We start from the raw sequence: 14,411 nt of genomic DNA on the forward strand, positions 1-14,411 counted from the left end.
AATTAAGGATCTCAGTTAAAAAAAAAAATCTTTAAAAATGTCTGTGTCTCAATTTCTTTCTTTCTTTCTTTCTTTCTTTCTTTCTTTCTTTCTTTCTTTCTTTCTTTCTTTCTTTCTTTCTTTCTTTCTTTCTTTCTTTCTTTCTTTTCTTTCTTTCTTTTTTTGAGATGGGGTCTTGCTTTGTTGCCCAAGATGGCATGCATGGGCGTGACCTCGCTCACTGCATTCTCCACCTCGTGGGTTCAAGCAATTCTCCTACCTTAGCATGCTGAGTAGCTGGGATTACAGGGGTGCACCACCATGCCTGGTTATTCTTTGCATTTTTAGTACAGATGGGGTTTCACCATGCTGGCCGGGCTGGTCTTCAACTCCTGACCTCAGGTGATCCACCCGCCTCAGCCTCCCAAAGTGCTGGGATTACAGATGTGAGTCACTGTGCCTGGCTTTCAATTTCTGTTTCCTTTTTTTTTTCCTTTTTTTTTTTTTTTTGAGACCGAGTCTCGCTCTGTTGCCCAGGGCTGTAAGTGCAGTGGTGCAATCTCGGCTCACTGCAAGCTCCGCCTCCTGGGTTCACGCCATTCTACCTTAGCCTCCCGAGTAGCTGGGACTACAGGAGCCCACCAGCACGCCCAGCTAATTTTTTGTATTTTTAGTAGAGACAGGGTTTCACTATGTTATCCAGGATGGTCTCGATCTCCTGACCTTGTGCTCTGCCTGCCTCAGCCTCCCAAAGTGCTGGGATTACAGGTATGAGCCACCACGCCCGGCCTCAATTTCTTTAAAGTGAGATTATAGCACACTTTTAATACTACCTATATTATAACATTGAATAAAAGATTAATTTAAAACATCTCATAGTAACCTGGATTAGAATCAAGAACTCTAAAAAACTTACAGAGGAGCATTAATAATAAATTCAAAAATTTCCTCAATTTTCTGTCTCTTTTCCCTAATTCCATTCTTTCTCAAGAATATTAGGAAAATGGGTCCAATTTGTTATCAGCACAAGATTCAATCACTGAGGTCTTCTGTTTATTGGAGATTAGTAGTCTAATCAATTTACCTTCATTGATTTACTCAATTAATGAAAACTGGGTACAGGTGAAATTCCACAGCAACAAAACCCATTCTAACTGCCTGCTGTGTGAACGAATAGCTCTCAAACTTGGCTGATGGTTGAATGTGTTGTCCTATGTCGTTGTCATTATGGTAAACTTCAGTTTAAATAAAATCAAGTGGCCACTTTCTTCTAGTTCATTGCAATAGCTGTATGTCATAATAACTTGATATTAATATTCATGTTACCTTATATAAAAAAATTGCTGTGTGGCACAAAGTAGCCCATTATCATGCACGATTAAAGGCTTGATAACAATGGATTCATTTAAACTATTCCAACTTTTTGGAAACTTAAGATTCTAAATAGTAAATTAAAAAAACAGAGCCAGGCGCAGTGGCTCACGCCTGTAATCCCAGCACTGTGGGAGGCTGAGGCGGGTGGATCACCTGAGGTCAGGAATTTGAAACTAGCCTGACCAACTTGAAGAAACCCCTGTCTCTACTAAAAATACAAAATTAGCTGGGTGTGGTGGCGCATGCCTGTAATCCCAGCTACTCCGGAGGCTGAGGCAGGAGAATCACTTGAACCCAGGAGGTGGAGGTTGCTGTGAGCTGAGATGGCGCCATTGCACTCCAGCCTGGGCAACAAGAGCAAATCTCTGTCTCACAAAAACATAGTAATAAAAAAAATAAATAAATAAACCAGGTGAAATTATCCCATACTCCTGTGGATTAATAGTGGCTAAGTGCTATTGAGTAAGTAATAACTCTGTGCAGGTGTACACATGGTGATTGGTATGTTTCAGTGCATTCACTACCACTTCCCAATACTCCAAAGATGTAGGCATTATTATTATTCAATTTTTTTTTTTTTTTGAGAAGGAGTCTCCCTCTGTCACCAGGATGGAGTGCAGCGGCAGGATCTTGGCTCACTGCAACCTCCAATTCCCTGGTTCAAGCGATTCTCCTGCCTCAGCCTCTTGAGTAGCTGGGATTACAGGCATGCGCCACCACACCCAGCTAATTTTTGTATTTTTGGTAGAGACGGGGTTTCATCATGTTGGCCGGGATGGTCTTGATCTCCTGACCTCGTGATCCACCCACCTCAGCTTCCCAAAGTGCTGGGATTACAGGTGTGAGCCACTGCACCCGGCCCTATTATTCAGTTTTTTACAAAAGTGAAGAAATTGATCTTTGCAGGATTTAAACTCAGTATGAGTCAATAAACCCAGCTCTCAACCACTATCCTATGCTTTTTTTTTTTTTAAGACTGTGTCTCACTTTGTCATCCAGGCTGGAGATCTCGGCTCACTGAAGTCTCCTCAACCTCCCAGGTTCAAGTGATCCTCCTGCTTCAGCCCCTCAAGTAGCTGGGACTATAGGTGCACACCATCACACCTGGCTAATTCTTGTATATTTTTGTAGAGACAGGGTTTACCACGTTGCCCATGTTGGTCTCGAACTCCTGGGCTCAAGCAATCCACCCCTCTTGGCCTTCCAAAGTGCTAGGATTACAGGCGAGAGCCACTGTGCCCAACCCATCCTATGCTTTTAAAACAAATCCCTAACAGTTATTTTATTTTATTTTACTTTATTTTATTTATTTTATTTAGAGATGGGGTCTTGCTATGTTGCCAGTCTGGACTCAAACTCCTTGGGCTCAAGTGATCCTCCCACCTCAGCCTCCTGAGTAGCTGGGACTGCAAGTGTGTGCCATCACACCCGGATCAAATTCAGAGTTTTGAAATAGAAATCTCCTCATTACAAGTTTATCCTCATTTGCTTGTCTTTGCTGTTTTGGTTTCTGACTATTGCGGGTTGAATTGTTCCTCCCTCTGCCCCTCTCCCCAAAAAGATACGTTGAAGTCCTAAACTCCGTCTCTGTGACTGTGACCTTATTTGCAAATACGCACATTTGCAGATGTAATCAGGTAAAGATGAGGTCATACAGGATTGCGGTGGATCCTAAACCCAGTGACTAGTGTTCTTCTAAGGAGAGGGAGAACTGGTGACACAGACACATAGGGGTAGGACCGCCTTGTGAAGACGGAGGAAAATTGGGGTTAACGTGACATCAGCTAAGGAACACCTAGGGCCACCAGAAGCTGCAAGAGGTAAGGACGGATTCTGTACCGGAACCTCTGGACGGAGCATGGCCCTGCTGACACCTTGATCTTAGACTCCCAAAGCCTCTAGAACTGTGAGAGAATCATTTTTTTTTCCTAAGCCACCCAATTGGCAGTCCTTTTTATGGCAGCCATGGGAACTAATACAATGACTTTCTAGGCTGCGGTCCCACATGAACCTAGAGTCCAAGAGAGACCTTGACTTTTGTATCCCCAGGGAGACAGCAATCAAATGAACAGATGACCTGAGCACACTGAGCTCATAATTTAGTCTGGGTTCTTGAGTTATTTTGGTGGTTAGTTTTGGAGTGAGATCACTGTGAATCATAAAAACCATAATAATGAGACTGCCTGAAAATTTCTGGAACAAGGTAGAATATTAAAAAAAAAAACAGCAGGCTTTTGAATTGAATGTAATGATGACGACAGTAGGTTTTTAGGGGAGGGTGGTAGAGTGATCATCTGCAAAGGCTGGGCACTGACCAATGGGAGATATGGTAATATCTCCATTTTGCAGATGAGAAAGATGAGGCACAGAAATGCTAATTCATTGGTCAAGATGGTTCAGCTAGGAAAAGACACAGCCAGGAGTTACATCTAGTCCTTTGACTCCAGGCTGGTTTTCTTCATTCTTGTGCTATATACTGTGTTACTCTATGGTATGTGCTGCAGTGTTCAAGGAGTGTGTGCATACATCATGAGTTAGGTATTATCACCAATTCCATTTTACACTTGAGGAAATGGAGGCTCAAGGAGTTTTAGTGCCTTGCCCACGGTCGAATGGTTAGAGAATAGCAGATGTGGGACTCAAGTTCAAGTCCTGCAATCTCAACCTCCCCACTCCTTCCACTACACCGCTGTGACTGCTGACCAGAGGACTTGGCTTGTGTGGAGTTGGTACTCTTGAACATGTTGAATCTGAAATCACAGTAAAATGGTTAAGTAGGCAAAAGTGCAGGAAAAAAGAAAAGCAAGCCTTCTGAGAAGCTGCACTAGCCTAGGAGAAACCTAGAGGTTGAGTGGAAGTAGTGGGAGCGGGGGAAGGGGGTAAGACTGGAAACTGGTGGCCCAATGTCATGGGAAGGAACCCTGCAGACAGAAGGGCCTCTTGGGTCTAGTGCCATAAAGAAGTCTGGGAGGTCCAAGACAGTGGCAAGACCTGGTGTTGGCCAGGAGTAGCTCGTCTCAGTAGGGCGCAGAGAGCAGAGACAGAGTCCAGGCAGCTGACTGAGCAGTGCAAACCCAGAGGCAGTAAGCTTGGATCACTCTTCAAATCCTGCTTGTGACGGAAGGAGCAAGTCAGCATGGTGGAGAGAATGAAAAGAGTTCGAGTCTTCAGCTAACAGGGGACTCTCATACACATGTAAAGGCAAAAAGGAGATGGTGGTGGGAACAAATTAAGGGGCAAATCTCCTCAGGACTGGAGAGGGGACAGAACACTCAGGGTCATTTGTGGTGGTGGTGGTGGTGGCAGGGGCAGGCAGCGTCTGCTTTTTTGTCCTGGAATGGACAGAAGGATGGAGCCAGAGATCATGCTTCCATTTTACAAACATGCACTGATGTTTGTGCTAGCTCACTTCGCTTGCAGACGGCAAGTGTGGTAAGGGGACTGACGTCTTTGAAACACAAGCCATCTGTTAGGATCAGGTTGTTTGGCAAATAGGATGGAAGTCAGCCATTATCAAAGCAGGTCTGAGGAACTTATAGAATGTTTATATTCTGATTACATTACTTCCTAAAAACAAAAAACATCCTTTTCACTGGGACTCTGGTTGTGTGTCATAGGCACTCCAGCCAGCTTAAACAAGAAAGGAAAATGTCTTGTCAGGTTAACCTGGGTTCCCATGGGACCTGAGAGCCCGGGTGTAGTCAGCAAGGGCTCAGGACAAAACAGGCATCAGGAAACTGGCAGCTGGCAGCTCAGCCCCAAGTTTCTGCTGGTGTCTCTGTAGAATGGTTTCTTCACCTATACCGCACGGTGAAGATGGCCCATACAGGCATGGCTTTATATCTGTCCTTTGCTCAAGGGACCAGCCCAGACTGGATTGTTTTTCTTCTTCAGGAGACAAAAAAAAAAAAAAAAAAAAAAAAAAAAAAAAAAAAAAAAAGGCTGCTCAAATGACAGCTTAAGCTAATTACAGAATTTAATGGCTCAAATAACTGAAAATTCCAGGACAGCTGGATCCAGGTGGTCAAACATCATCAGGAGGCAGCCTCTTTCCCCACCACCTCCTTCGCTGGCCACATTTGCTGCTAGTTTTGTTCTCTTGGGACCAGATGACCAATAGGACCTCTAAATTTCTATCCTTCCCCAACAGGCTGGTTCTCTGAGTCTCAAGCCTCAGAATGGGCTCTGGTTAGGCCCAGCTTTGGTTACCTGTTCATGTCTCACCTGCCTGTGGCCAGGTGGAAGGAATGTGTTCATATTGGCCAGGCCTGGGACATGTGCCTGATCAGGTAGTGAGGGCTGAGGATAGACCCAGTCCAAACACATCACAGTGTAAGCAAATGCTCTGCAAAACATGTTTGTTGGGCGCAGTTCTAAGTAGATAAGTTAACTCATTTTAATCTCAGGTTATCTTTTTACTAATATAATAATATATTGTTGTTTACTAATATAATAATCATATTATCCCTATTTTATAGATAGGGACATTGAGACACAGGTTAATGCATTTCACCCAAGCCCTCATAGCTAATAAATTACAGAGCTGAGTTGATGCAGAACTTTACTCCAGAAGCTGGGCTCCTGACCATCAGCAGAAGAGAACTGCTGCTACCAGGAAAATGAGAAATAGATGCTGGGCAGGCAGTAACAACAGATGTCTGACAGCCACTCTGCATTCTCCTTCTGCAGAGAGAATTACGTACCCAGTGCAGAGTTGGGTATCCACCCTGGCCTAAAAAGGGAACACGCCTAGGGGGGACATAGGGATCAAGTTGTGCCAAGGTAGTAGCAAGGTGGCTGCTTCTACTATGACCTCGGACATGCACTAGTTCCAGAAGATAGGAGGGACAAAGGCCTAAGTGTCCTTCTACCATTATTTTTGCAGTCAGGAGTCATAGGATTGGAAAAAGTCCATTTCAGTCATTCAGATAAAAGTAAAAATCACTTTTTTTTTTTTTTGAGACAGAGTTTCACTCTTATTGCCCAGGCTGGACTGCAATGGCACGATCTTGGCTCACTGCAACCTCTGCCTCCCGGGTTCAAGGGATTCTCCTGCCTCAGCCTCCTGAGTAGCTGAGATTACAGGCATGCGCCATCACACCTAATTTTGTACTTTTAGTAGAGATGGGGTTTCTCCATGTTGGTGAGGCTGGTCTCGAACGCCTGACCTCAGGGGATCCGTCTGCCTAGGCCTCCTAAAGTGCTAGGATTACAGGTGTCAGCCACCTCGCCCAGCCAAAGCACTATTTTATACACTGTTACATTACGATTAAACTGCACTTCAGAATTACAAATAATGCAGAAAGTAAAGCTATCTTTTTGCATATTCCCAACAAGACTGTCAGGAGAGGCCAGGCTCAGTGGCTCATGCCTGTAATCCCAGCACTTTGGGAGGCTGAGGCAGGAGGGGGGGGGAATCACTTGAGGCTAGGAGTTCAAGTCCAGCCTGGGCATCATGTCAAGATTGTCTCTACACAAAAAATAAAATTAGCCAGGTGTGGTGGTGGACACCTGTAGTCCCAGCTACTTAAGAGGCTGAGATGGGAGGATTGCCTGAACCCAGGAGGTCCAGGCTGCAGTGAGCCGTGATTGCACCACTGGACTCCAGCCTGGATGACAGAGTGAGAAGACCCTGTGTCAAAAAATAAAAAAATAAAAAGACTGTCAGTGTTCTTTTTTTTTTTTTTTTTAGTGTCTTGCTGTGTCACCCAGAATAGAGTGCAGTGGTGTGACTTCAGGACTCACTGAAGCCTCCACCTCTGGGCTCACATGATCCTCCGACCTCAACCTCCCAAGTAGCTGGGACCACAGGTGTGCACCACCATGCTCAGCTATTTTTTTAAAAAATTTTTTAGACATGGGGTCTTACTATGTTGGCCAGGCTGATCTTGAACTGGGCTCAAGTGATCCTCCCACTCTGGCTCCCAAAGAGTTAGGATTACAGGTGTGAGGCACCACACTCGGCCGACTATTCTGAACAATACATAATCTGCCACATACCAACTTGTTTTTAGGATTAAAAACTTATTTTCAAATATTCACACTGGACCACTGGCTTATTTTGATAAAAACAGAGCTCTGCTTAATGGCTACACTGCTATGCAAGTTGCATAAGTTCCTCAGTATTCCTTTTGGTGCTTCCTGAGCCATCTGATACAACTTAGAACATTGGGAGGACAAGACGGTAAATGACAGCTTCCTAGAGAACCCGTAAGTAAATATAATGAGGCACATGTTCTACGTTAGAGCGCTGGAGAGGTGGGGAAGGTTTTGCTTTATTTTTTGAGGTCATATGCATGATTTCGGCAGAAAGGATGGCGAATAGGAAGAAGAAACAGAAGCGGCCCAAGGTTCCAGGACAGGCTTCAGGGATGAGCAGCCTGGGGTCTAGGGAGGTTTAGTAATTTCCCAAGGTCATCCCACTTAAAGAGTCAGAGGAAGAATTTAAAGTTTCCATATTTGTCTGGCCCCAAAGCCCGTACATATTCTTTCTCGTGCCCAATGCTGGTTCTCCCTGCAAAAAGGGGCAGAGAGAGAGAAAATAAGGGCAAGAAAGGGAGGTCTTAGTTAAAGTGAAAGCTGAGAGGCAAGCGCAGGAGGTAAGAGAGAAAGTAAATACTAAGAGAGAAAGCGAGAGGACCAAAAAAGAAAACGAAAAAGGAGGTGAAGACCCTCATTGGTGGTCTTCCAAGTTCCCTTGTTACCCTCGAAGCCGCAGTCCCCAGCCTTCCGATGGAAGATTAATCTGGAGGCCGGGGACGCCGCCTACTGGACGGAAGAGGCCGGAAGAGGGAGGTTCAGGCCCCCGCCAGGCTCCCACCGCGGGCAGCAGACGCGGGCCCCGGGGGAGCTCTTAAAAATATCTGCGCTCCGGGCGGTAGGGGTTGGGGAGGTGGCGGTGGCTCACGCCTGTAATCCCAGCACTTTGGGAGGCCGAGAAGACCGTATCACTGGAGGTCGAGAGTTTGAGGCCCGTCTGGGCAACATGGTGAAACCCCGTCTCTACTAAAAATACAAAAAAAGCCAATTAGCCGGCCGTGGTGGCGGGCGCCTGTAATCCCAGCTACTTCGGAGGCTGAGGCAGGAGAACTGCTTGAACCCGGGAGGTGGAGGTTTCAGTGAGCCGAGATCGCGCCACTGCACTCCAGCCTGGGCGACAGAGCAAGACTCCGTCTCAAACAAACAAACAAACAAAAAATCCCACAAAAATTTCTGGTGTAGGCCATTTATCCCAGCTACTCGGGAGACTGAGGCAGGAGAATCGCTTGAACCCGGAAGGCGGAGAATGCAGTGAGCCGAGATCGCGCCCTTGCACTCCAGCCTGGGCGACAGAGACTCCGTCTCAAAAACAAACAAACAAACAAACAAACAAACAAAAAATCAGCGCTCGGGGCCCCCTTCCATGGCCGGCTCTCGGGGCCGGGTCGCGGGTAAGGGAGTTTACCCTAGCTCGCTCTAATGTGCAGCCGCGCTGAGTGCGGCGGGCGACGTGGGGCGAGGGGGCCCTGGAGGAAAAGGAAGCCTGCCTCGGGAGGATGCCGGCCCCCGCGCGGTCCCACTCAAGGGGACCCACTTCAGCCGCGCTCTCTGCCAGGGCCTGCGGCCAGGGTGCCAGGCCCTAGACACCTTCCACGTCCAGCGTGGGTCGTCACGGGTAGGTGCGCCTCGGCATCGGGAGGAGGGAGACGGGGGCACTGGAGTCTGCAGCGCCGCCCGGGGCAGGGGCTGGGACCGAGCGCGCGCCCGGGGCAGGGGCTAGGACCGAGCGCGCGCCCGCAGCTCCGCGCTCCCGACTGCAGCCGGAGCCCGCCGCGTCCCCCAACCCATTTAAAAAACTTAACACTCGGGCGCCCACGTGTTCACTTCCCCCACCGCGCTTTAGTTGAGAAGGGTGTTGTGACTTTTCCACTCGACTGCCGCCAAGCGGGCTATTACGCCGCTTCGGACCCCATAGTGGAGACGCGGGGACCAGAGTGACCACGCATTCTTCGGAGGTAGCTTTCTTCATCACCCGCTAACCCGCCACCTTTAAAAAACAGGCACAAGGCGCAAGCGAGAAAGTCAGAGGCAGAGAGCGGCGGAGCACATGCTAGAAAGGTAAGGAGCACATTCAGCGCCAGGTAGGTGGCTTTTCCCTCCGCCTGGGAGAGCCCGGGGCACCCCACGCTCTCCCTGCGCACCCGCGGCTGCTCGGCACCCCGGTCTCGCTCTCGCTCCTGCCCCCACAGCGCTTCCCTCGGCGGCCGGGGAAACGGATTAGGTCGTCCGTGTACTTGGGGATGCACGCGGGAAAACCCCGGTCCCCCCTCCCCGCAACGTCACTCCTCCTCCGCGCCACGGCCCGGCTCCGCCCTAGGCTCCGGGGACACCTGCAGGGGGCGGGGTGCCGGGAGACCGGAAACGCGTGGCTCCGGGCCGGGGCGGCCAGCCTCCGCCTCCACCTCGCGGGCTCTTTAAGGCCGGCGGTTTCCGCAGCCAGCACTGGGCGGGGAAAGCTGAGCGCGCGGGCCCCACTCGGGGCCGCCTCCCGAGCCGTAAGTACCGGCGTGGCGACGCCTCCGCCTGGCCTGGGCGAGTCCTGGGCGCTCCGCCGGGAAGCTCACGGCGCCCCGCATGGCCGGGGGGTCCTGAGAGGCCCTGTGCCCCGCCTCGCCTGGTCTCCCTCTCACCCCTGAGGGGATGCCGCAGCTCCGGGGCCCGCGGGCAGGAAGGGCGCACTGGTCGGCCCGGGAGAGGGGTGAGTGGGGGGCAGCTCTAGGGGGACCTCGGGGAGGCCTCCGAGCTCCTGCTGTCCCCGTGAGCCACTCGGAGGCCCCCAGTGTCGCTCCAGTCCCGGGAGGACGGAACTGCGGCGACCGTATATTTCTGGCTTATCAAAACGCTAACACCCAGTTTAAGGGCAGGTTCGGTCCCATTGTTAATCACTATTGAAGCAGCCGATGGAGGAGGGGAGGTGGGTGGCGAAACCGTAACAAAAGAACCCGGGCCGCCCGGCTGGCTGCAGCTGCAGTCCCGACTCCCGGGTCTGGATTGGAAGCGCTGCTTTCTCCGCTGCCCTGGGGCCCTGGGCGGTCACCGCCAGTTCCACCGCCTGTGCAGCTCTGAATTCACGGAGTGGTAGCAGTGCAATGTGTAGGGTATTCTGCGGAAGTTGGAATGTTCTGGGCTTTTTTTTTTTTTCCTTCCCCGAAGACATCCGTTGACACAAATGCCGAGCCAAATCTCACTCAGGTTCGAAAGAGCCATGCAAAAGAAATTGGACAAAGGCTTCCTTCACCTGTTTCTTTTTTTTCTTTTGAACTTGTAAAACAACCGTAAAAGCATTTGGAGTTAGTTAAGAGATAATGTATCTTTTGGCCAGAGCGTCACCCAGGATTCTTTTGCACGACAGGTCTGAGCAGAGGGCAGGGTGCAGGCGGAATGGCCCTGGTGCCCTATGAGGAGACCACGGAATTGGGGCTGCAGAAATTCCACAAACCTCTTGCAACCTTTTCCTTTGCAAACCACACGATCCAGATCCGGCAGGACTGGAGACACCTGGGAGTCGCAGCGGTGGTTTGGGATGCGGTAAGTAAGCCCTGTGGGACCTCTGAAAACGTCCACACTTGCTTGTAAGACTGACTTTTAAAATTATTTTTAAAACAGCCTTATTGAGATGTAATTCACATACCATACACTTCACCTTTTTTTTTTTTTTTTTTTGAGACAGAGTCTCGAGTCTCGCTCTGTCGCCCAGGCTGGAGTGCAGTGGCGCGATCTTGGCTCACTGCAAGCTCCGCCTTCCGGGTTCATGCCATTCTCTTGCCTCAGTCTCCTGAGTAGCTGGGACTACAGGCGCCCGCCACCACGCCAGGCTAATTTTTTGTTTTTTTTTTTTGTTTTAGTAGAGACAGGATTTCACCGTGTTGGCCAAGATGGTCTCGATCTTTTGACCTCGTGATCCGCCCGCCTCGGCCTCCCAAAGTGCTGGGATTACAGGCGTGAGCCACCGCGCCCGGCCAGCTTCACCTATTTAAAGTGCACAATTCAGTGCGGTTTTAAAAATTTAGCATATTCCCAGAGTAGTGCAACTATCACCGCTTCAATTTTAAAACAGTTTTACTATGACTGCCATTCCAAACCGGTATCCCTTACATCACTCCTCTTGTCCCCCCACATAGATTACATTTTTAAGGTGAGTAAATGAAAGCTGAGGAAAGTTAATGACTTGCCAGTAATTACCCACTGGGTAAGAGAGGATCGGAAAGAAAGCTCCCAACTGCTTTGGACACGAATTATCTCTCTCTCTCTTTTTTTTTTTTGAGACGTAATCTCTCTGTGTTGCCCAGGTTGGAGTGTAGTGGCGCAATCCCGGCTCACAGCAGCCTCCCCTTTCTGGGGTCAAGTGATTCTCACACCTCAGCCTCTGGAGTAGCTGGGGCTACAGGTATGCGCCACCACACCGGGCTAATTTTTGTATTTTTTGGTAGAGATGGGGTTTCGACATGTTGGCCAGGCTGGTCTGGAACTCCTGACCTCAAGTGATCTGCCCGCCTCAGCCTCCCAAAGTATTGGGATTACAGGCGTGAGCCACTGCCCCGGCCGAGTTAGTCTCTTTATTCACAGAGTATTGTAAAGTGGCAGAGCCCAAAATGAAGATTATGTGTTTTAAGTTTTCCATAGTTATAATCGTTAAAAAATTGTAACTGCTTTTTCACTTCTTCCTCTCGCAGCAATGTTCTGACTTGTGCCCCTAGCATCTAGCCCAAACCTAGGACTCAGTGGGAACTCAATGTTGAATGCATGATTGGCATAAATATAGTTTGACAGTTTTAACATTGTTAGGGATGTTAAACACGTAGGAATAAAAATCTCAGTATCGTAGTAATACCACTTCTAGGAATCCAGTCCAGGTAATTACATGAAAATTACTCTGGTAATAATAAAGATATAGGCCTGGTGTGGTGGTTTGCACCTGTAATCCCAGCACTTTGGGAGGATGAAGTAGGTGGATCACTTGAAGTCAGGAGTTCGAAACCAGCCTAGCCAACATGGTGAAACCCCATCTCTACTGAAAATGCAAAAATTAGCTGTGGTGGCTGACACCTGTAGTCCTAGCTACTCGGAAGGCTGAGGCAGGAGAATCGCTTGAATCTGGCAAGTGGAGGTTGCAGGGAGCTGGGATTGCACCACTGCACTACATCCTGGGTGACAGAGTGAGCGTACATCTCAAAAAAAAAAAAAATAATAATAATGATGGGAAGTCTCCTAAATACCATGAGGAATTGCCAATTATACTCACAATATGTGGCTGTGAGAAATAAATTATAGTAAAAGTTATGTTAACTTTACATACTTCTTTCTGTAGGGTCATAAGCAAATGCTAAACCACACATCAAGTATCCAAAACTTTGGCCAGAACTTACCTTCTGATGCCCAAAATGTATGGTGAGGGCCCCTGTGGGGCGATGACCGTCAGTGACACAGCTCAGAGAGCCTTGGGCAATGTGTTGCTTTTTCCCTATGGGTGAAGTTGTGGCTTTGCTGACTTGAGTTTGGTTTAGGAACTGGGCATTCCCTTAAACAAAATCATAGAAATTGTTCACGTCAGTTCTTGCAGAATAGTTGTGTAAACTTCAAGTGTAAAAGTGCCATGATACAGTAAAAAGTTAAGTTTTCCAGGCTGGGTGTGGTAGCTCACGCCTGTAATCCTAGCACTTGGGGAAGCTGAGGCAGGTGGATCACTTGAGCTCAGGAGTTCAAGACCAGCCTGGCCAATATGGCGAAACCCCATCTCTACCAAAAAAACTACAAAAAATAGCTGAGTGTGGTGGTACATGACTGTGGTCCCAGTTACTGGGGGGCGCCGAGGTGGGAGAATCACTTGAGCTTGGGAGGCGGAGGTTGCAGTGAGCCGAAATTGTGCCACTGCACTCCAGCCTGGGTGACAGACGGACTGAGACTCTCATCTCAAAAAAAAAATAAAAATAAATAAATAAAATAAAATTAAGCTTCCAGATCCAGCAGGACCCCATTTAGTGTGGGCATCGTCTCTGGGCATTGCTGTGGGACCCTGTGCTTGCTCTAAGGGGGAGGTTACCTTGCTTCACCAGCTAAGTTCCTGTGTGTGTTAAATTGGGAATTGAACCTCGAAGTGGGAGAGGTGTGTGTGTAGCTGACCTGAAACCCTGCAGCTACTCAAGCACATGTTGACCTTAATCGTCATCACGCTGTGTTTTCACTCAGGCCATCGTTCTTTCCACGTATCTGGAGATGGGAGCTGTGGAGCTCAGGGGCCGCTCTGCCGTGGAGCTGGGTGCTGGCACGGGGCTGGTGGGCATAGTGGCTGCCTTGCTGGGTGAGTGTCATGCATTGACTCCTTAGTGAGTAGAACTCACTGAGAGGTGCATTTGCTGTTTTCTTAGCACAAAACCCATTGTGGATTTTCCCCTTACTGGGTTATTATCTTTTGCTTATACTTATGAGTTGTGGGCCAACTGCTGGGGCTCTTAACTCCAGTGAGGATAACAGGCTAATTTCGCTCTCTCTCTAATTTCTCTCTCTAATTTCTGTCTCTCACACACACTGTTATTTATACTTCCCATGGGAGATTGCTCTGCTCCCCTCAATTCTGTGATGCCAATAGTACGGTCTTAAAGTGAGTCGATTCCAGGAGAATAATCTTACCCATGCATAGAGTTTTTTCACGTTAAGGGGCTTTCTTTCCCATAGACTATCAGATTTAACCCTGTGAGGGAGATAGAGCAGATAATCTTTTCTTCATTGCTGAGGGAACTTTCTCTTGTAGGGAGGTTTAGCCCCCACTATAGTTTGTACTGACTTCTTATTTTTAAAATTGTATGAACAGCATACAGTTCTGACTTGATATCAAGGCTTGTCATTTTAAAATTTGGTATACAGACATTAATTGAGGCCTGGAGCTGGAGCATTTTTAGGCTTCATTGTTATTTTTATTATTGACTATTGACTCATTTCTATAACTTCTGAGATATATAGTTCAAGCTATCTAATCATAAGGATAGACCAGCTTTCAAGATTCCATGTATGATATTTGTCAC

The 14,411-nt window shown here is 48.3% G+C and overlaps 1 protein-coding gene across 5 annotated transcripts in view; it reads left to right on the forward strand.

The window, feature by feature from the left end:
• The first annotated feature begins 9,089 nt into the window (after positions 1-9,089).
• METTL21A (methyltransferase 21A, HSPA lysine) overlaps positions 9,090-14,411 on the forward strand; it is a 46,668-nt gene continuing 41,346 nt past the window's right edge. For 3 of the 5 annotated variants that reach the window (XM_050752662.1, XM_050752657.1, XM_050752661.1), the window contains exons 1-3: positions 9,731-10,090; positions 10,745-10,920; positions 13,579-13,690. In XM_050752662.1, coding sequence (XP_050608619.1) covers positions 10,033-10,090; positions 10,745-10,920; positions 13,579-13,690 — 346 coding nt within the window. In that variant the 5' untranslated portion in view covers positions 9,731-10,032. Of the gene's footprint in view, positions 9,451-9,730; positions 10,091-10,744; positions 10,921-13,578; positions 13,691-14,411 lie in introns of those variants that run through there. The other 2 variants (XM_050752660.1, XM_050752659.1) reach the window with 2 other exon arrangements.

Source organism: Macaca thibetana, chromosome 12 (genome assembly GCF_024542745.1).
Source record: "Macaca thibetana thibetana isolate TM-01 chromosome 12, ASM2454274v1, whole genome shotgun sequence".
Taxonomy (NCBI): domain Eukaryota; kingdom Metazoa; phylum Chordata; class Mammalia; order Primates; family Cercopithecidae; genus Macaca; species Macaca thibetana.